Genomic DNA, 24,448 nt, shown 5'->3' on the forward strand with positions numbered 1-24,448 from the left:
GTGCGCCTTGGAATAAGCACTATACAGTAAGCAACAATGAGTTGGCCAGCCACGAAACTTTGCTTACACTATAAGATCCCACTCCCCACTCATGTTCTATTGCATCCGAGACATTATTCTTCGTTTGATTCCATACGTGAAGCCTGAGTTGCAACCATGAGCACATCTCACTTTCGAGTTATCGAGCACACCGTTCAATGTCCCTCTCTCCGGGAATATCACAATGGAGTCAAAAGTGGTCAAAATCTACAATTAGCAATCAAACAATATGTTCCTCTCAATAATCCCCATCCTGCACCGGATGATATTACAATTATCGCGGGACATGCAAATGGGATTCCCAAGGTCAGGAGGCGTGCTATCGAAATATTAGACCGAAATCTACATGCTGGACAAAGCATACTAATACTCTTACAGGAGTGCTACGAGCCTCTATGGGATGACCTTCTTGCAACGAGCAAGGTAAAGATCAAGGCCATTTGGTTCGCAGACTGCGCAAATCAAGGTGCCAGTGGAGTCTTGAATGAAGATAAACTGGGCGATGACCGTGAGTCACTGGCACTGTTCTCGAAATTTTTTGTCCAGTCTGATGATTCTCTCCTAGCAAATTGGTTCGACCATTCCCGAGACCTCCTCTCAATGGTCACTCATCTTCAAGACCAAATCCAACCTCCAATTGTAGGAGTAGCACACAGTTTCAGCTGCTCGTCATTGTACGCATCCCACCCACTACCTTCAGCACCTTTCCTTTTACTTCCCTACTACCAAAGAATGACCGTCTGACCAACCATCCAGCGTCCACTTATCCCTCATTCACCCCCGTCTCTTCCACACCCTCATCTTCCTCGAGCCCATGATCCAAACCGAAAGCCCCAGCAAGCCAGGTGGCCGCAGCCCTGCCCTCTGGGCCAGCACCCGCCCTGACCTCTGGCCGTCCCAGTCCGAAGCTGAAAAGCACATCCGGAGTAACCCTTTCTGGCGCAGATGGGATTCTCGTGCGGTCGCAAAATACATTGAACATGGTCTCCGGCCTGTCCCGACGGCTTTGTACCCGTTTGATCCTCAGTCCTCTAACGGAGAGATGTCAAGCGCAAAGGTGACACCAAACTCAGTGACATTGACGACAACCAAAGCTCAAGAAGCATGGACATATCTGCGCTTTAACGTCACGCCATATGATGGTACTACTAATAAGGATATGAGTAGTGATAGTGCTGAGCGCTTCCTCAGCCCTGACCTATCTACATCAGCCAAAGAAGGCACCAACAACCACCCCAGCTACGTAGCGACCTGTCCGTGGACAAGTCTCGCGTTCGAGTTCTTGCCTTATATTCGGCCATCAGTTCTATTTGTTTGGGGCGAGAAAAGTCATATCAATACCCCCGGTGCACGCAGAGATGATAAACTGTTACGTGTTGGCACTGGGCTTGGAGGTAGTGGGGGTGTTCGGGCAGGGATGGTTTGGGATGAGGTTGTGAAAGGGACATCGCATACGGCTCCCCTTGAAGATGTGGGTGAGACGGCAAGAGTGGTTTCAGACTGGTTGGTGGAGCAGGGGAAGAGGTATATGGAGGAGAAGAAGTTTTGGGAGGAATATGATAGCCAGAAGTCGGAGAGGGGTGGGTTGGCGTTGTCGGAGAAATGGATGGAGTATATCAAGTTGCCGATTGATACGAAGCGAGAGAGGAAGGGGAGTCGACTGTAGATACTTAGTGGTACTACTGTTAGGTGTATGCCATGTCGAAGATATATTGTTCCATCATGCTGTTCGGAGCGAAGGATTTCGAAGTATCTCCGTAGGAGTGATATGCTAGTCAAGGACATATTTATTGATATGCGCTTGTATTGGGTCACAATAACACGGTTTCAAGAATTATACCAACTACCCATTACCGCCATATTTATATTGGCCTTAGCAGCAGAAAGTCCAGCTTAACGTCATAGTAATATAGGCTGTGTGATGATAGCAGCATCCTACGAAGTACTCCGAGAACACTCCGATATAGTGTGATACGGAAAGATAAACCCGCCACTTACGCATATGTGGTCGGTGCGCATCACGTGCATCCCCGCGGATGGGGCTAGACTAGCGGGAATCCTCCGATCACGGCGTCCGTTAAGCGGATGTTTTTCTCCAGCCAGCAGGAACTCTCTTTCTTACATCCCCTTTAGCAAGGTATTCACAATGGCTGCTGCTGCTAGGACGCTTCGCATAGGTCAATTGCTCCTCTCTATCTCTTAATATCTCTCTGCGCCCGTCTAGTTGCTGACATCTCCCCTCATGCAGGTCTCATCCCCGGTGACGGCATCGGCCGAGAGGTCATTCCGGTGAGTCACCCCAGCGAATAGCTCACTTTAGAAACACCAATTCTAATGAAGCTTTCTTCATCAGGCCGGCCGGAAGGTTCTGGAGTCTCTCCCCTCCTCCTTGAACCTCAAGTTCAGCTTCGTCGACCTCGATGCGGGTTTCGACACCTTCAAGCGCACCGGTAGCGCTCTCCCCGATAAGACGGTCGAGATCCTCAAGAAGGAGTGTGATGGTGCTCTGTTCGGAGCTGTCAGGTGAGTGCTACATCGTTGTCCTCGTCATCGTCTACCACTCAATTACCTTCTGACCGATTCCTCTGCAGCTCCCCTAGCACCAAGGTCGCCGGCTACTCCTCCCCCATCGTCGCCCTCCGCAAGAAGCTCGACCTGTACGCCAACGTCCGCCCCGTCAAGACCACCGCCGGCAGCACCGACGGCAAGCCCATTGACCTGGTGATCGTGCGTGAGAACACTGAGGATCTCTACGTCAAGGAGGAGCAGACCAAGGAGACCCCCAATGGCAAGGTTGCCGAGGCTATTAAGCGTATCTCCGAGAACGCTTCTTCCCGCATCTCCACCATTGCCGGTGAAATCGCCCTCCGTCGCCAGAAGATCCGCAGTGTTGCTGGTATCGCTGGTCTCCGCACCGAGCCCATGGTGACCATCACTCACAAGTCCAACGTTCTCTCCCAGACCGACGGTCTCTTCCGTGAGACCGCCCGCAAGGCCCTCTCCGCCGACCGCTTCTCCTCCGTCCAGGTTGAGGAGCAGATTGTCGACTCCATGGTTTACAAGCTCTTCCGTCAGCCCGAGTACTACGATGTTATTGTCGCCCCCAACTTGTACGGTGACATTCTGTCGGATGGTGCCGCTGCCCTGGTTGGCAGTCTGGGACTGGTTCCTAGCGCTAACGTTGGTGATGGCTTCGCTATCGGTGAGCCCTGCCACGGCAGTGCCCCCGACATTGAGGGCAAGGGTATTGCCAACCCCATTGCCACTCTGCGCAGTGTTGCCCTGATGCTGGAGTTCTTGGGCGAGGAGACCGCCGCTGCCAAGATCTACACTGCTGTTGATGCCAACCTCGATGAGGCCAAGTTCCTTTCTCCTGACATGGGTGGTAAGGCTACTACCCAGGAGGTTCTGGATGACGTCCTGAAGAGGCTGTAAAGGGTTGTTGGAAATGACTCTTGATGTATAAATAGCGAGATAAAGAATAAGCTTCTAGAGGGAATATGATGTCAACTCCCTTATAAAAATGGAGGGGTCTGTGGTAGTAGATTACTATGATGCGTATCTCACTAAACTACGGGACGCTTAAGACGGTAAGGCGGCCTATTGCCATTGTGTAACATCTCTGATCCCGTGAGCAGGTAATAGACAAGAGGCAGTCTAGATTTATCATGGGATTCCCAACACAAGAAACACAGCAAGGTGAACAAAGGTGGACAAATACCAAAGCGACACATATTTGACTGGCTGATCGCAGATGCAGTGACACGTATTGAGCCATTTGTCTGAAGGAATCTGACAGATCGTTAATTGTCATCACAGCCGATGGAGTACTCCAAAAGTTGGATTGTTACATACGATGTACTACTGAAGGCTTCGTGGAATTCTTTACCTACTAACAAATCACTCTGTCCTACAAAGATACGCTCAGCTTCAGCCACCGCGACTGAATATTTCAAGTTCCCAATCGGGTATGGGCGGTCGCGGCTCGTCAGCTGAACTCCTGGACAAACGGTCCTTTGCTTTTTAGTCTAGTCTACCTCCTGGTTCGTTTCACCCGGCTCATCCTCGTGTCTCGTGCTGAACACTCCCCAGCCTCACGCTTGTGGATGTGGGTCAGCGGAGATCGAACATCAAGTCTGTTGTTCCTGGCAGCGTTTTCCCACCAGATCTACCTGCTAAGACCGATCTAAAATAACTAGTTAATCAGTCAGTTGGTTCCTATCATGCGGCCAGTTGCCGCCAGAGCCCCATGATCATTTATACCCACCTAGAAATCCGATCCAGACATCATAAGCTAGGGAGATACCGACTCTGAGACAGAGAAATTTCACGGCACACAAAGCAGTTACTCACCGAGGTGTAAATACGAACTGCACGGCATCTTCCAAGACATAAACAACTGGCCCAGTCAAGGAGGAACTCTCCTAGCGTGTGAGGCGGTGCACCCGGGCGGGAACCGTATAAGAGTGGAGGACGTCCTACTGCGAGGGACGGCAAGGCCTACTATTTAATTGGGGCGCGTTCCACTCCCCATCCACAATGCCAACACCAACATCACCTCAGCAAACTGCGCGGCCTCCTCGCAATAGATTGTCACAATTCTCATCGCCACTACCATTCCTAGCGCGCCTCATCGTCAGGCTTCGCAATATCTGCAGCACAAATATGGCATCCTATTCATCGTTGAAAGAAGTGATCGACAGGGGAAAGTTCGAATCACTGAGTGACGAACGACTTGTTGATCTCCTGTATCATCAGTTTGAACCGGTGATCGACAGACTCAAGAATGTGGAACACAATATTGAGGGAGACGATGCGCATCCCCAAGGATTACTAACCCGGGCAGGCGTTGGGGGAAAACGCAATGAAAATGATTATAATCTCACCCCCTCCCGATATCTTTTCAACGGCGAAGATTACTCAGAGGTGAATCGAACCGTGACTAATGTTCTTGCGGTGCGATGGCTTCTCGTCGGGGATTACCACACCTTTACTTGCCATCAAAAGGGACCTATAAAGTTAAAGATCGAAACCTTTAATAAATTCCACGATTTCATTGACCAGTTCCGAAAAGAGCCGGATTGGCTGATGGCCTTGATTGTGGCTCTGGTCATAGGTGACGTGGGTAAAGACGATAAGCTAGCTAAAGAGGTGCGAGCTCAAGTCAAGACTCTATCAGACGAGGAAATGAATCACGATACAGTCCTCGAAAGGGCCCTTGAAATGAACATCATCGAGTCTCCCTCTCCATTGGATTTACTGCCGCCTCCTCGACGAGATGATGTAATTCAAGGAGTGAGGCTGGGTGCCAAGCTCAATATCCCACAGCTAGCCCAAGGTGAGAATGTTCCAGGAAGCCTGCAATGTCTTCAAGATCTTCGAGGCCAGGAAAGTGCCTTTGATTTGAAATATCTTGAGATCATGTTTGATGTGGCTGGCGCAGGGGCGCATGTTGATGCTTGTGGTTCAGTCCGGATGATTGAACCGGTCTGCCAATCATTCCTACTTACTTATAAGATCCTGAAGCGCGTCATATCTAAAGAGATCACTATTCGGGAAGCCTACAATGAAGTCTTGCAAAATAGAGGCCGTATCTTATCCGACAAGGGTTATCCAGAGTTATCAACAGATGACAAGCAAGACCGGGCCCTCTTGCGCCTGTATGCAATGGGCAGGGTAGCCGATATCGACTTGGCAGAACGCTTCCGCAAGGCCCTTCTCGGCCTCCCAGATGATCATAGAGCTGAACTTATCCAAGAGCTTAATCAGAGTGGTCTGGAAGGTGAACAAGCTGTAATTCTCTATTACATGCCCGCACTATTTGCAGAATTACTCCGGCACACCCAGCAGGCTTCCGAGGAAACGCAAATAAAGGCGCTCACATCGTTGATGGGCTTTATGAGACGCACATATATCGGGGCAAAGAATGTACCCGGTGAAACGAGTCTCATTATCGAGTGTGATGTATCTGGAGCAAAGAGCAAGATTCAGGCACCGGAATTCCCGGAAGACCTTACTGGGCTGAACGACTATAATCTCCCATCATTGGGCTCTAAGGATTCCCAATTCTGGTAGCCTAATTACCTCGCTCCTACCTCATGGAATATTGAGCGTTGCCTTCGTTCTAGGCCGTTATCGCGGCTTGACAATACTCGAATATTCCTTCAGTCCACACCATCTCACATCACGACACGACTTCCTCTATGTCTGCTTGCTTCTTCGCTCCAATCTGCCTTTCCATAGAAAGCTGCCTTTTTTCCTTTCTGGGTGGAAGGGCTGATACCTGTACGATTGCTACGACGCTCATGACACGACAAACCTTTGCGTCCCAGTATAAGGATCCTATAAAAAACGAGTATTTCTGAGTAGTAGTATTATTTTACATGCTCTGAAAGATACCGCTAGAATGCATTGGCCATACACAGTGGGACAGTCTCGCGCTCAGCTAGCTCTTTGGCCGATAATCTACTTGCTTCTCTCCGATTTCGTAATTCGCCTTTAATAATAAGAAAGGCATCACAGTCATCTCCAGCCCTGCTATTATTTACTGCTACATAAACTCTCCAAATACAAACCCCAAACTAGCCAGTCAGCGCTCACCTGGCGTGCAAACCCTACGCTCTGACGAGGCCCTCTAAATCATGAAGCGCGCCCTCAAATTAGGTGCCGATATTCAAGACACATGGAATACATTTGACAGTGCCTTCTCAAATATCCTTCAATTAAATTAGATTCCTAGGTCAAACTCTTCACACACAGCCTCCGCAAACAACCTCACCCCCTCCTTCAGATCTCCCTCCTCCGCAGCGGCGAACGTCATCCGAAAATGCAGATGGCCATTCCTTTCCTGATTTGAAGCGAACAGCGACCCCTTAGTCACAAGCACTCCCTTCTCCAAAGCCCTAGCTGCAACCCTCTCCTCCAGCCCAATTATCTGCGCACCAACCTCCTCCAGCGACAATCCAGACAAGCTCTTAAGCCGATGATGCCGTGTCCAGTCAACTTTAACCCACAAAAACATGCCGAACTCCGGTGTATTCCACTGCACAGCCTCCCTGGGCAAATACTTGTTGCAAGCATCAAGAAGCACATCCCGCCGCCAGCGATACTCTCGCGAGAGGTGAACAAGCCACGTGGTAAACCCATCATGTCCCCAGTTCTCATCAAGCAGATGCCACAGCATTAGCTGGGAGGGACCGCTAACAGCTACAGTGCTTACTTCCTGGTATGCGGTGAACTTATCGATGATTTGCTTGGATGCAGTGACCCAGCCGGCGCGCAACCCGGGAGCGAGGATCTTGGATGCTGAATCGAGGCGTACCACGCGCCCGGATGTGTCGAGGGTGAGGTAGGAGGGGATGGACTCGGAATGGTAGATCTGAGCGGCTTCGTCGTCTTCTGAGGCAGATTGGTTGGTATCAGTACCATTTGTTCCTTGAGTGTCTTGGTAAGGACCCATCCTCAGGAAATAGTACGGATCATCCTCGATGATTATGAGATCATGTTCCTCTGCAATATCATAGATTGCTCTGCGCCTTTCCAGCGATTGGGTTACTCCCGTCGGATTCTGACCCGTTGGGATGGTATACAGCACGTGCGGCCTGGGAGACTGAGCATCATCCCAAGAGGAAAGTACCTCATCCAGGGCATCAGCCCGCAAGCCATCCGCATCCATCTCAATCCCGTGGACGTTAATCCCATTCAACGCAGCACTTTCTAGTGTTCCGGGGTACGTATATTGCTCCGCGAGAATGGTGTCCCCGCGATTACAGAAGATTCTAAATGCCAACTCTGTCGCGGCAGTCGCTCCACAAGAGAGGAATGTTGCCCAGTCTGTATAAGGGGGATTGTGAATGAGCTCAACGTGCTCGGTGATGAATCGGAGTAAGTGTGCTGATCCGTGTGCGAAGCCGTAGTTCATTGCGATTGAGAGGTTGTATGTTAAACCGTGTTTGGTTATGGTGTTCGCTGAGTGGCATTTTTCCTGTTCTTTGGGTGATTGTAGATTGGGTTTTGTTGTAGATTTACTTGTCGGTTCTGGAGAAGCCTCATTCAAGCTTATAGATTCCCAAGGATAATAGTCCGCAGTTGGTCGTCCCGTTCCCAGGGGGATGATCTTGCGCGGACCGCTTGGGCTGGACCCCTTTTTCAACGCTGAGCCGGTAAAGTTCCGGCTTTCGAGGCTGAAGTGGTGGTCGAGGTGCTTTGCTGGTGGTTTTGTACGGTTGTATGGTGATTTGTACTCATCAGAGGAGACGGGTGGGGCAGGAATGAGAGGGAGAGGAGGCGCCGCAGCACGAAGGGCTTTGATTTCGGTGGATTGCAGGCGGGTCATTGTGGGAGATGAGATATTTGGCTTGGTTTACGAAGAATCAGAATATTTACTTCGCGATTATGGATTTTGGTATTCTCTTATATTTTGGGGCAGGACAAGACATCACTTATCTTGATGCCGGAGAGATCGGAATGAATGTACTCGAACACTCCGAATACCCCGCTTCTTGTTGGCTTTCGCTTATCGCGCGTTTTGCTTTTCCTTACCTCTGGATCTGTCTAACTGGCCTTCACTTGGAATAAAGAGGGTGCTATATGTATTGAGCATGCGTATATCCACTCGCGAACTTTTCCCAGGGCCTGTCGTCGTCGAAACGCAGCGATATCACCTGTGAGCGGAAAACCCGCGTCTCTGATGTGTACACGGTGAGGTGTGAAGAGCTCCTTTCCACTCACCTTCCATTGCTCTAGTTCGCAGTTTGCATCTGCTTTCGGGGTCTTAGTCCTCTAAGAGTCTGTATAAGCCTTCGTTCATTTAGCTCAGCTGATCCAGCACATATTGAGTAGGGGGGTGGGGGGCCTGGGAATGTATTAGTTTGAGGTTAACAGTAGAGGTCTCTGTTGCGTATGTAGCAACATATTCGATTCCGAGATCGCTCACAACGCTAATTCCAACTATATACATGTGCACATGATTTCCCGATCGTACTACTAATTTAGAGTGTCTTTCTGCCCAGAAAATTGTTCTGTATATTCAGTATCATCCGACCAAGCCTGCCATAGAAACACTAGTATCAATCGTAGAATGCCAGAGCCTCCACTTACGTAGCGACCAAAATATTCACGCGAACAAGACCAACTTGAGCTTTTTGATTCTTTCTTCTGTCTGAGAGTAGTATGATATAAGTGGTACTGGTGCCGATTGTCTCATCTCGGCATAGTCATTTACCCCGCTCCGAGACTCCGATAACGCTACCCACGTCTCTCCGTACTCGCCGATCCATCCTCGAGGGCGTCAACGCACCATTATATCTGCGATTGACAATGTCAACTAGATTAGCCGCATGTGAACCTTGCAGGAGGTCCAAGCTTGCGTGCGATCATCAACAGCCGGTCTGCAACCGGTGTAGGGATGGCAACCGACCGGGTCTTTGTATCTACAGAAGTGCGCCGTTCAAAAGACGAAAGACTAGCAATGCGGTGACAGAGCACATATCTTCTCGTCAGTATGATTTCCCTAATTCTTAGTGTCATTCGAATATACATCGGCTAAGACCATGCCACTTCATTCAGCGTCACCACTTTTAGCTCTCCAGAATCATCACCCCCAGCATCATCTCCACCTCATGCAGGAAATAGATATCCCAACCCAGGATATCTTGGGTCGTCCAGCCATGTCGCCATATTCAAACATATTACTTCATCAGATAGTCAAAGTGCTACGTCTCATTTGAGCCCTAACACCGCTTCGTGGACAGCATCTCTCTTCCCGCCTGACGATGATCTCGTCGTCCAGCGATGTGCAGATGCCCTCAAAATGCTCCTGACGAGGTTTTCCTTGCCTGCTATGAAAGAGCTAATAAAGCTATGGCGGGCAAGGGGAACTAATCTTGCGATTATGGGTGCTATGGTTGATCAATGTATTGATAACATTCCCCTACCACCCTCATCGACGAACGAAGATTGGCATCTGCTATATGCGAAATCCCTTCTCACTAACTCTTCCCAGCCGCTCAGATACTCTCAGCACTCTACCTTCTCCGAGTTCTGTGCTCAGTTCATTAATCAGAATATGCGATGGGAAACACTCGCAATCTTCCTCTCAGCTGTGGTCCGCGCCACTATGGATATTCAGTTCTTCCCGTCGCTGTATATGACCGAGGAGAAGAAGTATAGCCTTAGGAGGCTATGCACGAGATTAGCGGACTATGCTCTGGAGATTACCATCTCTCTCGACTGTTTGAATGACCTTCAGATCTGCTTACAGTATGAGAACTTCATCGTGCATTCCCATGTAGACGGGGACCATAGTACGTTTCGCAGGTGAATGCGCCTCGTTGATGAAGAGCTAATAACGTCCAGGCTACTATTCATGGCGGAAGCTCGGAGACGTTATATCCTCAATATATGCTCTAGGCTACCATGAGAATCTCGATGAAAAACCCGATACACCTCGCTTCTTGACCGAGCTACGCAAGGCTGTCTTTGCCCGCGTCTATTCGGCGGACAAGAATGTTGCCATCTTCGTCGGTCGACCACCTCGCATGAATAGACAGTTCTGTTATTTTCAGATTCCCTCAAGTCCGCTTCCCGATGACATTTGGTTTATCTCCTCTGAAAAGCTGGATAATGAAATCAATGATCCTTTTAGCTGGGACCCGTCGACTAAAGCGAGCTATATGGCTGAGACTCGATGGACTGCATTGTGTGCTCGGGTTAAAGAGGATATACTCAACTTGCAGAGAAGCCGGCCAAGTGACATGGAACTTTTCTATCAAAGGGTTACGTAGGTTTACTTTGCAATAAAGAGAACTTATGTGTATGCTGACGATATCAGTGACATCAAAGCTCAGGCTGAAAAGAACTACTCTGCACTGCCTCCGCATTTTCAGTTCCACAACAATCTCAGAGACAATACACTGAGCACCTTTGAACGCGACTTCATCGGCTCAGTGCAGCTGAATCACTTGCACGCGCTCTTTCTGCTGAATCTCCTCCTGCTAAGTACCCCTACTGAGCCAGATCCCACCCTTGTGGACATCGCCGAACAGATACTCTCAGTCACAGTGGACATGGTTCTCTTGCGTGACCAACTTACAAACTCGGGGACGTGTCTCCTGTGGAAGGTATGTGTCTAACTCCCTGCCCAGCTCGTACCGTAGCCTTGAGGTAACTGTAATTTGAGCAGGTCGCCTATCATGGTCTTCCTGCTGCAGGAATTCTCCTCCTCGCTCTTCTCAACGAGCGGGCCACTCCTAGTATGCCCCGTATAACACGGCCTCGAACACTCCAGCATCTGACAATCCTCTCTGCGGAGATTCAAGCCGGATCGATCATTCGGCCCCAAGAACCCAACTATGAGCTTATGTCCAAGGCCATGCAAACGATTCAGAGCTTCCTGGACTCGGTCACTTCTGAACCCATGCACCCTGTATCAGACTTGACACCCCGCAGTCCGAACCTTATTGAATGGTCCAGCTTTCCTTACCAGGAATCTTTAGACTTTGAAATTGGGTTCTGGGAGAGTCTCGCAGACCATCCGCTACTGAGCTTTCAATCTGGGCTGATGGCGCCCGAGTAAATATTTCGTCCATGAAAGTCTCTGCAAGCTGATACATATTGAATCAACGAGAATGAATTGAAGTGGCCACTCTCTATGAGACAATGTATAATTGTATATACCCCATGATCACGTGCCCGTGGGGCGCCGGGGTCGGGAAAACTCTAATTTTACAACACATGACGGAGGCCCGTGGGTATCCATTTAGATATCAGTAGAAACACGATTAAATATCGTCTGGATTGCAGTGGACACATATTAGTGTTACCCAGATCCCTGCATCTTCTCGACCCCTGTATCTGCACGGAGTTGGCACCTTTCGCCTCCATCCCAGCGACAAGTGTCCCAACCCGGGTCCATTTCCCCCCGCTCAATCCAGTGTGATCCACGCTCAGCTGTCCACAATGGAGTCGGAACTCCAAGCACAGATCCCCGGTCTCGACCGCGTGGTATCAGAGTACTCCGTGGGGTACCTGACCCATGCCTCCAAGGCCTATGTGGAAGATGCCAACGCTCCGTCGCCACTGGCCGAAGCGGCCGATATGGTCACCGAGCTCCTCGTCTCCGCATCGGGTGACTTCACCTCCGAGAATGAACAGGCCATCCGCAACTTGGTCGAGAAGTTCATCTCCTCGTTGAGTGCCGCTGATGGAGTCGACGCCGAGCGTCGCCAGATGCCCTTTGCCGCCAAGAAGCTCGACCAGGCCATCAATGTCGGCTCCCAACGCAACATGTCTTCTACTCTGGGTCTTGCCGGAGGTAACGTCGATCTGGAGTCGGCTAATGCCAGAAAGGTCGAGTCTAAGGTTGACCGCAAGAAGCTCGAGAAGGCCGAACGCAAGATTCGTGCCAAGCAGGAGAAGAAGCAGATGAAGACGGTGCAATACGAATCATCCCGTCTCCTCAACCAGCCCGACAGTACCATGTCTTACGAAGAGTTCTTCATGGCTGTCAACCCTCTGCAGCTGGGCTCGGACTCCCAGTCCAAGAGCAAGGACATCAAGGTGGACAGCATCGACATCTCCGTCGGTGGTCACCGTATCTTGACAGACGCTTCCCTTACCCTGGCGTATGGTCGTCGCTACGGTCTTGTCGGTCAGAACGGTATCGGAAAGTCTACGCTGTTGCGCGCACTCAGTCGCAGAGAAGTCGCCATTCCCAGCCACATCTCCATTCTTCACGTCGAGCAGGAAATCACAGGAGACGACACACCCGCTCTCCAGGCCGTCCTTGACGCCGACGTATGGCGCAAGCGCCTCCTTGCCGACCTGGAGAAGATCACCAAGCAGCTGGCAGACATTGAAGCAGAGCGATCCTCCATGGCAGACACCTCCAAGGATGCCGCCCGTCTGGACCACGAGCGCGAGGGTCTCGACATCACACTGAACGACATCCACTCCAAACTCGCCGAGATGGAATCCGACAAGGCCGAGTCCCGCGCCGCCAGTATCCTGGCCGGTCTCGGTTTCTCGCCCGAGAGACAGCAATTCGCGACCAAGACCTTCTCCGGAGGTTGGCGTATGAGATTGGCTCTTGCCCGAGCCCTCTTCTGCGAACCCGATCTCCTCCTGCTGGACGAACCGTCCAACATGTTGGACGTGCCATCCATTACCTTCCTTTCCAACTACCTCCAAACATACCCCAGTTCTATCCTGGTCGTTTCTCACGATCGAGCATTCCTCAACGAAGTCGCCACCGACATCATCCACCAGCACTCCGAGCGTCTCGACTACTACAAGGGCGCCAACTTCGACTCCTTCTACGCCACCAAGGAAGAGCGCAAGAAGAACGCCAAGCGCGAATACGAAAAACAGATGGCCGAGCGCGCCCATCTCCAAGCCTTCATCGACAAGTTCCGTTACAACGCCGCAAAGTCCTCCGAAGCCCAATCCCGTATCAAGAAACTCGAGAGAATGCCCATCCTGGAAGCTCCCGAGAGCGACTACGTTGTGCACTTCAAGTTCCCCGAGGTCGAGAAACTCTCTCCCCCCATCGTTCAAATGTCCGACATCGCCTTCGGATACACCCCCGACCGTCCCCTCCTCCGCAACGTGGACCTCGACGTACAACTCGATTCGCGTATCGGTATCGTTGGTCCCAACGGTGCCGGTAAGACTACCGTACTGAAGCTCCTCACCGGCCAACTCCAACCGACAAAGGGTCTCCTCTCGCAACACGCCCGCCTGCGCGTCGGTTTCTTCGCCCAACATCACGTCGACGCTCTGGACCTGACCACCAGCGCCGTCAGCTTCATGGCCAAGACCTACCCCGGAAAGACAGACGAAGAATACCGCAGACACCTCGGTGCCTTCGGTATCACCGGTATGACGGGTCTGCAGCGCATGGAGCTCCTGTCCGGAGGTCAGAAGTCCCGTGTCGCCTTTGCTTGTCTGTCGTTGACGAACCCCCACATCCTGGTTCTGGACGAACCGTCTAACCATCTGGATATTGAGGGTATGGATGCGCTGTCTGAGGCGCTGCAGAACTTCGAGGGTGGTGTGGTGATGGTCTCTCACGATGTTACGATGCTGCAGAACGTTTGCACTAGTCTTTGGGTTTGTGATAACGGTACGGTGCATAAGTTTGATGGCTCTGTCAATGCTTATAAGAAGTTGATTAGCTCTCAGGCTAATGAGGCGGGTGTTGTTGCTGCTCATTAAGGGGGGAAAGTGATGAGCTCGCCAGTAATGATAAAATGTTATGGACTATCTTCAATGATCTCTTCTCTTAAGTAGTAGCGGATTATGTTCGCTGAGCTGTGAATTCTTGTAACCGCTGCGGTCTGTACGCCGCGGAAGGATATTAGAGTAGTATGTAAGCTAGTTACTAGGTTCTATGGAGAACTAGGTGGTCGGAAGGCATAGCTGACCGCTGCAAGAGAAAGAAGAGCATACTACATCTTGCTTGACGTGATTATTGAGATCATAGTAATGGTTTCAGTAATTACTACCCCTCTGATAGATTATCTTTCAAGCACAGTTGAATTGAACTTCGACGATTCGACGAGCGGAATAGCTCTATTCGGATATATAATTCCGCTGTACCCTTACACGATACTAGTACTAGGGTGGTATCAGAGATCTGGGGACCAACACTCTCACCAGAAAAGTATAAATATAAAGTAGTTATATGAGCAAAAAAAAAAAAAAAAAAAAAAAAGGAAAAAAAAAAAAGGTGGTGTTGAATAATTCTCTTCTTAGTTGGTCATAAGAGATTTCGGGGAAGGAGAAAAAGCGGCAAAAAAGAAAAAGAAAGGGCCGAACGCGATTTGAACGCGTGACCTTAAGATCTGCAGTCCCACGCTCTACCCCTGAGCTACCGGCCCTTCTTGTTGTTTGGTTTGCTGTTTTGTTTGATTCTTAACCAAAAGACGATTTTCAATGCTATGCCTGTTCTTTGTCTCCTAACATCAGGCTCAGACAACATGCAGAAGGGGTGTCTGTTCTATCGACATTAGTGGTTGTGATGTCTATGATTGAGTGCGCTTTACTTTCGTATGTATTTTCTGAGTTGCATCATTACCAACGTTCCTAGTAGATAGGTGTTTTTAGATCAATTGTAGCCATCTCTTCTACACGAAACATCCATCTATAGACCAGGAGGTGAAAGACTCGTCATCTCATTTATTTGAAGACATAATGCAGTAGGATCATATATACTATGCTGATAAGTATTTACTTATATAATATACAATCCACCTAATCTAGAATCCCTCATCATCACCGCTATCGCCTTCTCCATCAATGTCCATATCATCATCCTCGTCGTCGAGTCCCTCGAAGCTCATGAATTGCTCGTTCTTAGCATCGGTTTCTTCCTCAACCACGACGCCATCTTGGATTTCACAGTCCTGTAAAAGGAGTTAGTAAGGGATCTCTAATATATGGTTTAGCAGAACTCAGACGCACCTTGAGTACGGAATCTTTTCCGATCTGACTGTATCTGCCGACTATGTAATTGTCAATCATGGTCCTTATTCCCTGGAGTCATTTTTATCGTAGAAGACTTACCGATACATCCTGTAAGGACACACTTGGGTCCGATGACTGCGTTGTCCATGATGACACACCTAATCAATGTTAGAGACTAAGAAATAAATACAAAATCGTGGAGCTTACCTCGTGAGACGTGCGCCGCTGCAGATCTTGGCGTTGGCCGAAATGCAGGACTCCTTGATGACACACTTTTCCTCGACCTTTGCAAGGTGTTAGTGTTGAAATGATGACAGTTGAAAGTTCAAGATGCTTACCGTTACGTTGGACCCCAACAAGCAATCGCCCTTCGTGACGATAGACTTCGAAGCGACTGCCTCCGGAGTAGCAATCTTGGCGGCGTGACTGAATGGCGAGGCAGCAGCGCGGCCAACCTCTTCGACTGACTCGAGCTTGGCAAGACGCAGAGACATGGCCAACACCAAGGCAGCACTGTCCACGCGCCGAATGAGTTGCTTGGACGACTTGGTCGTGTATGCGAGGATGGGCGGAACTTCCACAGAGGACTCGGTAGATTTCGTGCTGCGGGACTCGGAACCCTGAGCGTGCGTAGTGGTCATGCTGCGAAGGTCGATTTCCTCCTCCAAAGAGTCACCATCATTGCTTCCATGATCATCTTGAGTCTCCTTCTGCCCGCCCACGATCTCATCGATGCCGAGCTTGGCGCTCAGTCCACGCTGCCACCCCGCTTTCGCCCAGTAGCCGATCAAGTCCTCACTTACGGATTCGAAGCGCTCCTGGTGCTGTGCGAGCGATCGAACCCACTTAGGCAGAATGTACAGGTGTGCATCGCGGTAGCTGGTCAACATCTTGACCGAGGCATGCTTCTCCACCAGGGTATGACGAAGCAGAAGCCCCTTATCATTCTCTACCTGCTCCTTCAAGGTGTCCATGGGCATTGACAGGACAAGTTTTGAGAGCTCATGACGCGAGACAGAAGGCACCTCATCCTGGTCGAGAGAAGTAATCGCCACAAAATCGGTAGGCTCTTTCTTGATCTCGTCTTGGATGCCTTTCGCGGGATAGAACACGGACAAGCCTCCTTGGGCAGCGGGTCCCAATTCACTCTGCGAGGCGAGCCATGCCTCAAGCAAATGCTCGCCAGGGATATCGCACAGCAGATCACAACTCAACAGCAAGAAATTGGATTGGATGCAAGCTTGTACTTCGGGTAGACGCAGTAGTTCCGCGGTTCCTGTCGTCATCTTGAGGTCCTTCGGGGCAATGATCGTGGGGGAGGGCGAAGAGAGTGACGTGAGGTAGGGGTTCTGTTGTAGAGCGGCCTTGAGGGGAGCCAGAGCGGAGGGAGGTGTGATCAAGACGATATCTGAGCCGTTAGTCTTTCACTTCAGCAAGGATCGCAAGACCCAACGGCCTCAGTGAGGCGCATTGTCATCGCTCACCGTGTATTCCTGCGCGCTTGCACCAATCCAGCGGGTAGTATACCATCGGCCTGAGCTGCGCATCCATTGGTATTAGTGACTGCTTGGTCTGGAGTCCCGCGCGGAGAATTTGCCAATACATACAGCGATGGGAATTAAGCATTTTGGGTTTTCTTCGGGATTAGAGGAGATGGTGTTCAAGCTCTCACCAGGACCACAGAGGATCAAGGCTTGGAAGCCACTGCTCGGTACTGGCGTGGCGTGGACCATGTTGGTTTGCGATTCCGAATTTCTGGATGACTATGACAGAACCCCGCGGGCAATGGTGGTGGGGTTGAAGACAGGGATTGGGAGCACTTGAAGCTGCAGGGGCTCGAGAAAAGTGCTTTAAAGTTATCCTCAAATACTGTCAGACAATTAGAATGAGCGACTGAAGGATGCAATCTTGCAATGATTGTCAAATGCCTTCCGCAAGAGGAATGAGTGTGAAGCGCAAGAATGGATTGTGATAATAATTCATCTCCGCCCGAAATTTTGCCCTCGGTCACCGCTGTCATGCCGACAAACAGAACAAAAGCCTCACCGCCTAGACTATTTATACTACTGTAGGTAATTATCCTGTGAGAGTGTAGGCACTGCAGTCTAGCCATGATTTTACCCCCTTCCTGCAAGTCATGCATCCGGACTGTTCCTGTCCAACAATTGGCGCCGGCACCAGAACTACTACTTACGTATGGCGCAGAGTTGGCTTTTGGAGTACTTGTTCTGGCCAACTCAGCAGACTGAGCGTGGGATGCGAGTGCGCCATTTACTGACCGTTTCCTATCCACTGTTCAGGAAAATAGTATGTGTGTTATGATGCAGTTTTCCCACAGAAAATGCTAGTTTACTGTTGTGCCTAGCACTGTGAACCGAGAAAGAATGGAAAGAATCGCTTGTTCTGATATTCGCTATTTTTGATGTTGCACATAAACCTCTCTCTAGCAAGTTGAAACAGCGCTGCATTTTGTCCCCAATCCTTCCGGTTTAGTTGGGTCCGTAGTGCTTGATGAAGTACTTGGTCATGGAAATGACCGGCTCCGGCTCAAGACCCTTATCCCGACGGGCCTCGTCCTTGAGTGACTGGCAGGTTGCGAAGTCGTCGGGGTTGCCGAAGAACCAGCCATTGTTGTTCTGGGTGTATTTGAAGACGTCCTGCAACTCAATGAGAACAGTGTTACCATGGGTTGGGAGGTCATCCGCCGAGGCCATGGGAACGTAGCGAGCTTTCTTCCCCGTGACTGCGACACCAGTTAGCAACTCCCTGAATAAGTCGAATCGGAAACTTACCCTCAGTGAACGTCTTCACCATATCCTCATATGTGAAAGCATCACTCACGCACTGAATGGTCTTATTTTTCCACTTCAGCGGGTTTAGGAACATTCCGTGCACCATCTCACCAAAATCGTCCTCAATGGAGACCGTTTGGACCTTGCCTTCGCCGCCTACCAAGGGAGCGTGCCAGGTCAGGTAGCCCTCGTCGTCTGGGAACATAGGGAAGCCACCGAAGGCCTGCGCATACTCTGGAGTGACATAGTTCTCAAAGTACCACCCGGGGAAAGCGCCAATGACGGCGTCGAATTCCTTGAAGGTTCGGGCATACAGCTCACATCGGTGTTTGGCTGTAGGGAGCAAAAGTCAGACTTGGATGCGAAGTAATTCCAAGACGAACATACCATCCATGCCCGGAACGGGCGCGACGCCTTTGGTAAATATCGCAGGAGACTCGCAGGTACTGTAAATGAAGACCTTCACGCCTGCCTTGGCTGCAATCTCGATGAGGCGGTTGCCGAGATCTTCGTCAGTCGGGCCACCGGGTTGCGTTACCGCCTGGAAGCTGGCGATCAGCGTGTGGTTCACGGTGTGTGGTATATTCGTAATCATGAAGGCCACTTACTGGGTCATGGTGGTGGGTGTTGAGCCAGAATCCCCAGGCGCCAGACAGGGCATTCTGCATGTCGTTATCGTTGAATCCATCAGCCTTGACCACCTCAGCCCCTAGGCGGGCCAATTCCTTCGCCTTTTCCGACTGGGGGTTGCGAGTTAGTGCCCGGACGGCGAAGTTCTGCTGGCTCTTGAGGAGGGAGAGGGCGACGGACCGCCCCTGGACACCTGGGCGGTGTTAGACTTGTACACATGGCAACTGACGCAGCCAGCCTGACTTACCAGTAGCACCGTAAACCACGATCACTTTTTGCAGAGGAGCCATACTTATAGTCTAACAATGCGAGACAAGGAGGCTGAGATGAAGTAGAATGAGAAATGCTTCGAGATAGACAACCGAAGAGACTTGGCAATGTTGTCAGACGAAGTCCTGAGGGGAGGTAGGTATATTTGTATTCATCAAGCGCGCCACCTCGCCAGAACGTCTACCCCTGCGGTGAGACAACTTCGCAAGCCATGGAACTAAATGGGTTGAGCAAGGTAGAGAGGGACTGGCTGCTCGGCTGACCGCGGACGTTCAAGCCAACAGGGCGAATGGTTTCTGCATGTCGCATATGCATCTATGGCAGCGATGCAGCTGCGGCTTTTCCAGTATTCGGCCTCGTCGAGGAGGAAGGATGGTGGGGAGAGTTCGTCTGCATGGTGAGACACTGAGAACTTCGATCAATGGACAGACAATGCCGTGGACATGGTTTGAAAAACCTGTTTTCGAGTCACAATTGATGCGCTTCAGTTCTTGGGAAGACGACGCTCGCAGGCGGATGCAGAGCGAGTTTTCCTGTCCACTGGTTCGCTTTTGTAGGTACCGACTTCCTTGAAAGCTTACTGTACGTGTTCAACCATCTGGCCCGGCCGGATGGCATATAATAAGGCATAGTCCTCTGTGTTAAGCTGGAACAAAGTCGAATGTATGGGCCGATTTATGATGTGCGAGTTGTACTACTACTCTACCACTGGAGGCCGGGGGGGGGGGGGGGGAGGGGGGTCTCAGACACGCTCGATGAGATCATACAACTATTGCTTGTTCCACTAGCCCCTCTAATGCAGTCATTGTATCTTAATGTCCTGCTGTCTGTATTTAGATTGGTACTGATCGGATAGTCATGACTCATGTGTGTGGACAGTGTATATATATAGTCGGAAACCATCTGTTAACCGCTCAGGCCATCAAGCGTTGGGCGCAAGCCGCAGGTATGCCTTATCTAGGTGGTTGAAGCAGGATCAGTCTGGACAGTGGTGGGGACGAGGGGGCAACTAATGAACGTTAACAACGTTCTGGTCCGGTCTACTGATGCCAGTGATGTTCGTCCCCTACATGATACATTCGAATATGGATCGGTCCAGCCAAAAGGGCCGGTGTGTCGTAGCATGCTAGTCCTCCGTGTCAGTGCTCAATAAATAACGGAGGAGAGTAGATAATTGCGAGGTCTCAAGATAGGACTAGTGCCACAGGCGTTTTACTGAGCTAAATAAAAGTGAATCGATAGTTTAAGTAGTCCATAGATAACTGCTATTCCATACTATACCACGTGACTGCACCTATCATCACGTGCAGATACCCGCTCACGTCACTGGCAACCAGGCACCATCAACAACAGATCGCCAAACCCACCAACACTAACCAGCACAGCAACAATATCCGTCTTTTTGACGGATTCACCCGAACGACCCTACGGTGACCACAACCATCACAAAAACCTATATCATTCTCGAAAGTCTGCGACACTGAGTCATGGACTAATCCCTTGTTGCATCATCATCTTCACACCATTCTTGCTTTCAACACTAGCAACAAACCCGAGATCTTCGCAGCAATGGACGAGGTCAGCCCCATTGCCGAGCTTCTGGGCCAAGCCATATATCACTTCACACAGATCAAACCTTTGCTACCAACCTACGGCCATTTGCTTGTCTCCGCCCTTTTCCCCATCTACATTGGCGCCCATGCATCCCTGTCGAGACCGTCGTCGGCCGCAAAACCCGAGAAGTCGGACGAAGATGGAGACGAATCAGAAGAGGAAGGTGGTGGTATTCAGAAGATGGAGGGACTTGCACCAAGTGACGCATTGATGTTTCCCCTGACAGCTGGTTTAACCCTCGGAGGCTTGTATCTGGTCATCAAGCACATGGGCGCTGAACTTCTGAATAAGATACTTGGCTACTATTTCTCCCAGATGGGTATGCTCTTTGCTATAGCTTTCCTGAAAGACTCCTTCGCTGTCGTGAGATCATTTGTCTTTCCCCGCGAGTACAGCAGCTCTGGCAAAGTTTGGAAGACTAAGTCCACTCAACGCATTTTTGAAAACGCTTCGGAGGATACCTCTAAATCGGAGTCTTCGGAGGTGGAGATCCGGAACTCTCCCCTTCCTGGGTTCTGGGGGTCAATTCCATTGCCACATACTGCTCGCGCAGCACTTTGGACTTGCCGTGAAATAGTATATTGGCGCGCTAAGCTTAGGATCCATATACATCGCGTTTTCCGCACTGAATGTTGGCTTAGTATCTTGGACATTATCAGCATAGCTGTATCATTCCCTACGATTGGTTACTTCACTTTCGTGTCTAAGCCATGGTGGTTGACTAATTTCCTGGGATTCAGTTTCTGCTATGGTACCCTGCAATTCATGTCGCCATCTACTTTCATCACCGGATCGCTGATCCTAGGATCTCTGTTCTTTTATGACATTTACTTTGTCTATTTCACGCCACTGATGGTAACGGTTGCAAAGACCTTAGACGTCCCGATCAAGCTCCTGTTTCCGCGCCCTGCAGCGCCTGGGGAGGCTCCTGATACTATCTCCCTTGCTATGTTAGGTTTGGGCGACATCATCATTCCCGGCATGATGGTGGGTCTGGCTCTTCGGTTCGATCTTTACTTATACTACAAGCGCAAGGGCCAGCAAAAGGCGCTAGCAGATGGCAAGGGCTCGGAAATTGTCAAGCCTGTATATCAGTCCGCGCTAGGAGGATGGGGAGAACGTTTCTGGACCCGTTCCGTGGCGCCAAGCAAGCCGCAGCTGGACCCTCCCTACCACGATGCCCGATCTTTCCCTAAGCCTTATTTCACCGCCAGTCTAGTTGGTTATGTCCTGGGTATGCTTGCGACGTTGATCGTAATGCAGGTATTCGATCATCCTCAGCCTGCGCTCCTGTACCTGGTACCTGGGGTCCTGATCTCTCTGTGGGGGACTGCATTGGTGAGAAAGGAAATCCACGAGATGTGGGAGTTCAGCGATGCGGAAGAAGACGAGGAAGAGGAGCCAACTGCGGATAATAAGGAAGCAAAGGATCCGGCTGAGAGTAGCGGACAAGCATCCATCTTCTCCCGTATCTTCTCCAAGCCCCAAGATGGCCCCTCCACCAATGCTTCCAAGGAGGCTGCGGAGAAACAGGCGTCTGAGGATTCCGCCAAAGATGCGGGCGATACCACGAAGAACTTCGAACTATTTACTATTTCCTTGTACCATCCTCGCAAGCAACAGCGGCAGTCAGATGAGACCCAGAAAGCCACGGAACGTGTTTCGTCCCCGGAGGACGATGAAAATTGGGCCATTGTTGGTGCTGACCGGGATACTGAACCTCCCGCAAAGCGACTGCGTCGGAGTCCCAGGTACGCAGCCGACAAGCATTAAGAGGCTAGCCACTACAAATTCATGATCTAGATAAAGTTAGAGTGCAATTTAACTGTTAGATTGTCCCACTATCCATATCTTCAAAGTAGAACTACATAGTAAGCCATTGGTAGACGCACGTGTGACCCCCACGTGACTTCCCCGGACCTGGCAGTGCGGAGTAAATCTGAAGTAGTTCGGGAGTCTTAAATCCCCGACAGCTTCACCTCAATTCCAGTCTCAACCCACTCCAGTCACTCCTACATCTCACTCTAATCGGGCATACGCCCCAATCTCACAGCCCAAGCGGCGCGGGCTATAACCCTCCTCTCCCACACCCAACATACAACACAACAATGGATTTCTACACCTCCCCTCATAACCACACCAAGAACCCCGGATCGGCCGTCTCCCCAACCGCATCCGCAACCACATCGACCCGCGAACCCAAGCTCCAACTCCCCTCGACCACCGACCCCCCGGGGCCCTCGAACCCCCCGAAGCCCCTCGTATGGCTCATCTTCGGCGCAACAGGCCACATGGGCCGGTCACTCGTCAAAACGGCTTTATCGCGAAATGACTTCGTCAGCGCAGTAGGCCGCACCTTCGAAACCACCCCGGCAGCCATGTCCAAGCTCGAAGAAGAACACCCCAACAAATGCCTCGGACTACTCTGCGACGTGCGCGCGCGTCCCACCGTTCAACGCGTCATCGACGCCACGATCGCGCGCTTCGGGCGCATAGACATCATCGCCAATTGCTCCGGGTACGGTGTAATCGGGGCGTGCGAGGACCAAGATGAATACGATATCCGGGACCAGTTCGAGACGAATTTTACAGGCACGCTGAATATGATTCAGTTGTCGTTGCCGCACTTCCGGGAGCGCGGGGCCGGGCGGTACTTGATCTTCAGTTCTACGTCGGGGGCTCTGGGAGTGCCGGGATTGGGGCCGTACTGTGCGAGCAAGTATGCGGTTGAGGGGTTGATGGAGAGTATGCTTTATGAGGTGGATCAGTTTAATATTAAGACGACGCTGGTGGAACCGGGGCATATGAGACGCGATGATGTGGGGGATTTGGTGGGTGGTGGAGAAGAGAGTATCTTTGGCGGTGGTGGGTACGGCGTGGAAGACGAGCATGATAGTGCTAATAAGTTGGCGCTGGGGTCGCCATTACCGCTCTATGGCCATTTCTTGGTCAAGCCGCCGAGTGAGCCGTATAATACACCTACGGCGCCGGCGGCGCATGCGAAGCGCATGCTCATGTGGTTGGGGGATAAGCAGCCGGCAAGTGCGGTTAAGGCTGCGCATTTGGTATGGCAGTTGGGGCATTGTTCGTATCCACCGTTGAGGTTGATCTTGGGGACATATGCCGTGGAGAGTATTCGGGATCGCTTGAAGTGTATTATCGAGGAGATTGAGGATTGGAAGTATCTCAGTTTTCCGACGGGGGAGCAGCAGGGGCAGCAGCAAGGGCAGGGGAAGGATAAGGGCCCTGCTTCTGTGTCGGGGGGCCGAGAGGGCGATGAGATGGATGTGAAGTGATGATACACATTCAACTGACTACGATCACAATAGCTGATTGAGCAGCGAATCCCGCGATATCAACGCTGCAGGAATAGGGCCACTGCATATCAAGCGCCGCTGGAGTACAAGAACCTGAACTGGATATAGCATTGCAGTCACTCCGCAGCCCTGAAGAGGGACCTGCTCGGATACCCCATGGCGATGCACAGGAACCGCCATCTACAACGATCTCGATGCCCCGGACAGGCAGGCAAACCAGCGCGTGCTGGTAAGCCATGAAGAAGTAGCGCTACACTGGAATGACTCCATGAGTAATGAAACCAAAGACATACTATACATTACACATATTCTACACTATAC

General features: G+C 50.8%; 10 protein-coding genes and 1 non-coding gene across 11 annotated transcripts; 7 read left to right on the forward strand and 4 right to left on the reverse strand.

Moving 5' to 3' along the window:
• Window positions 1-156: 156 nt before the first annotated feature.
• On the forward strand, window positions 157-1,705 carry AKAW2_60442S (uncharacterized protein; the record flags this gene model as incomplete). The annotated part of the gene is made up of 4 exons (XM_041692569.1): window positions 157-345; window positions 418-547; window positions 605-713; window positions 796-1,705. 4 exons carry the CDS (start codon window positions 157-159, stop codon window positions 1,703-1,705), a joined length of 1,338 nt encoding a protein of 445 aa, XP_041545940.1.
• A 480-nt stretch (window positions 1,706-2,185) lies between these two features.
• lysB (homoisocitrate dehydrogenase lysB) lies at window positions 2,186-3,474 on the forward strand (the record flags this gene model as incomplete). The annotated part of the gene is made up of 4 exons (XM_041692570.1): window positions 2,186-2,216; window positions 2,288-2,328; window positions 2,393-2,562; window positions 2,631-3,474. The coding sequence occupies 4 exons, from the start codon at window positions 2,186-2,188 to the stop codon at window positions 3,472-3,474; spliced, it is 1,086 nt and encodes a 361-aa protein (XP_041545941.1).
• Window positions 3,475-4,578: 1,104 nt separating this feature from the next.
• On the forward strand, window positions 4,579-6,114 carry AKAW2_60444S (uncharacterized protein; the record flags this gene model as incomplete). Its single annotated transcript, XM_041692571.1, has 1 exon — window positions 4,579-6,114. One exon carries the CDS (start codon window positions 4,579-4,581, stop codon window positions 6,112-6,114), a length of 1,536 nt encoding a protein of 511 aa, XP_041545942.1.
• A 652-nt stretch (window positions 6,115-6,766) lies between these two features.
• On the reverse strand, window positions 6,767-8,374 carry ARO8_3 (aminotransferase-like domain-containing protein; the record flags this gene model as incomplete). Its single annotated transcript, XM_041692572.1, has 1 exon — window positions 6,767-8,374. The coding sequence occupies one exon, from the start codon at window positions 8,372-8,374 to the stop codon at window positions 6,767-6,769; it is 1,608 nt and encodes a 535-aa protein (XP_041545943.1).
• A 983-nt stretch (window positions 8,375-9,357) lies between these two features.
• AKAW2_60446S (Zn(II)2Cys6 transcription factor) lies at window positions 9,358-11,614 on the forward strand (the record flags this gene model as incomplete). The annotated part of the gene is made up of 5 exons (XM_041692573.1): window positions 9,358-9,539; window positions 9,607-10,343; window positions 10,396-10,819; window positions 10,871-11,159; window positions 11,222-11,614. 5 exons carry the CDS (start codon window positions 9,358-9,360, stop codon window positions 11,612-11,614), a joined length of 2,025 nt encoding a protein of 674 aa, XP_041545944.1.
• Window positions 11,615-11,997: 383 nt separating this feature from the next.
• Window positions 11,998-14,253, forward strand: AKAW2_60447S (putative AAA family ATPase GCN20; the record flags this gene model as incomplete). The annotated part of the gene is made up of 1 exon (XM_041692574.1): window positions 11,998-14,253. The coding sequence occupies one exon, from the start codon at window positions 11,998-12,000 to the stop codon at window positions 14,251-14,253; it is 2,256 nt and encodes a 751-aa protein (XP_041545945.1).
• Window positions 14,254-14,846: 593 nt separating this feature from the next.
• Window positions 14,847-14,918, reverse strand: AKAW2_t60016A. The gene has a single exon. It is a non-coding gene; the product is annotated as a tRNA-Cys (tRNA).
• Window positions 14,919-15,296: 378 nt separating this feature from the next.
• Window positions 15,297-17,237, reverse strand: AKAW2_60448A (translation initiation factor eIF-2B gamma subunit family protein; the record flags this gene model as incomplete). Its single annotated transcript, XM_041692575.1, has 7 exons — window positions 15,297-15,443; window positions 15,502-15,542; window positions 15,604-15,662; window positions 15,712-15,788; window positions 15,843-16,912; window positions 16,989-17,043; window positions 17,112-17,237. 7 exons carry the CDS (start codon window positions 17,235-17,237, stop codon window positions 15,297-15,299), a joined length of 1,575 nt encoding a protein of 524 aa, XP_041545946.1.
• Window positions 17,238-17,993: 756 nt separating this feature from the next.
• Window positions 17,994-19,216, reverse strand: AKAW2_60449A (NmrA/HSCARG family protein; the record flags this gene model as incomplete). The annotated part of the gene is made up of 5 exons (XM_041692576.1): window positions 17,994-18,247; window positions 18,297-18,629; window positions 18,684-18,837; window positions 18,905-19,119; window positions 19,174-19,216. The coding sequence occupies 5 exons, from the start codon at window positions 19,214-19,216 to the stop codon at window positions 17,994-17,996; spliced, it is 999 nt and encodes a 332-aa protein (XP_041545947.1).
• Window positions 19,217-20,765: 1,549 nt separating this feature from the next.
• Window positions 20,766-22,583, forward strand: AKAW2_60450S (aspartic endopeptidase; the record flags this gene model as incomplete). The annotated part of the gene is made up of 1 exon (XM_041692577.1): window positions 20,766-22,583. The coding sequence occupies one exon, from the start codon at window positions 20,766-20,768 to the stop codon at window positions 22,581-22,583; it is 1,818 nt and encodes a 605-aa protein (XP_041545948.1).
• Window positions 22,584-22,918: 335 nt separating this feature from the next.
• On the forward strand, window positions 22,919-24,106 carry AKAW2_60451S (SDR family oxidoreductase; the record flags this gene model as incomplete). Its single annotated transcript, XM_041692578.1, has 1 exon — window positions 22,919-24,106. The coding sequence occupies one exon, from the start codon at window positions 22,919-22,921 to the stop codon at window positions 24,104-24,106; it is 1,188 nt and encodes a 395-aa protein (XP_041545949.1).
• Window positions 24,107-24,448: the final 342 nt, after the last annotated feature.

This window comes from Aspergillus luchuensis, chromosome 6 (assembly GCF_016861625.1).
Source record: "Aspergillus luchuensis IFO 4308 DNA, chromosome 6, nearly complete sequence".
Taxonomy (NCBI): Eukaryota; Fungi; Ascomycota; class Eurotiomycetes; order Eurotiales; family Aspergillaceae; genus Aspergillus; species Aspergillus luchuensis.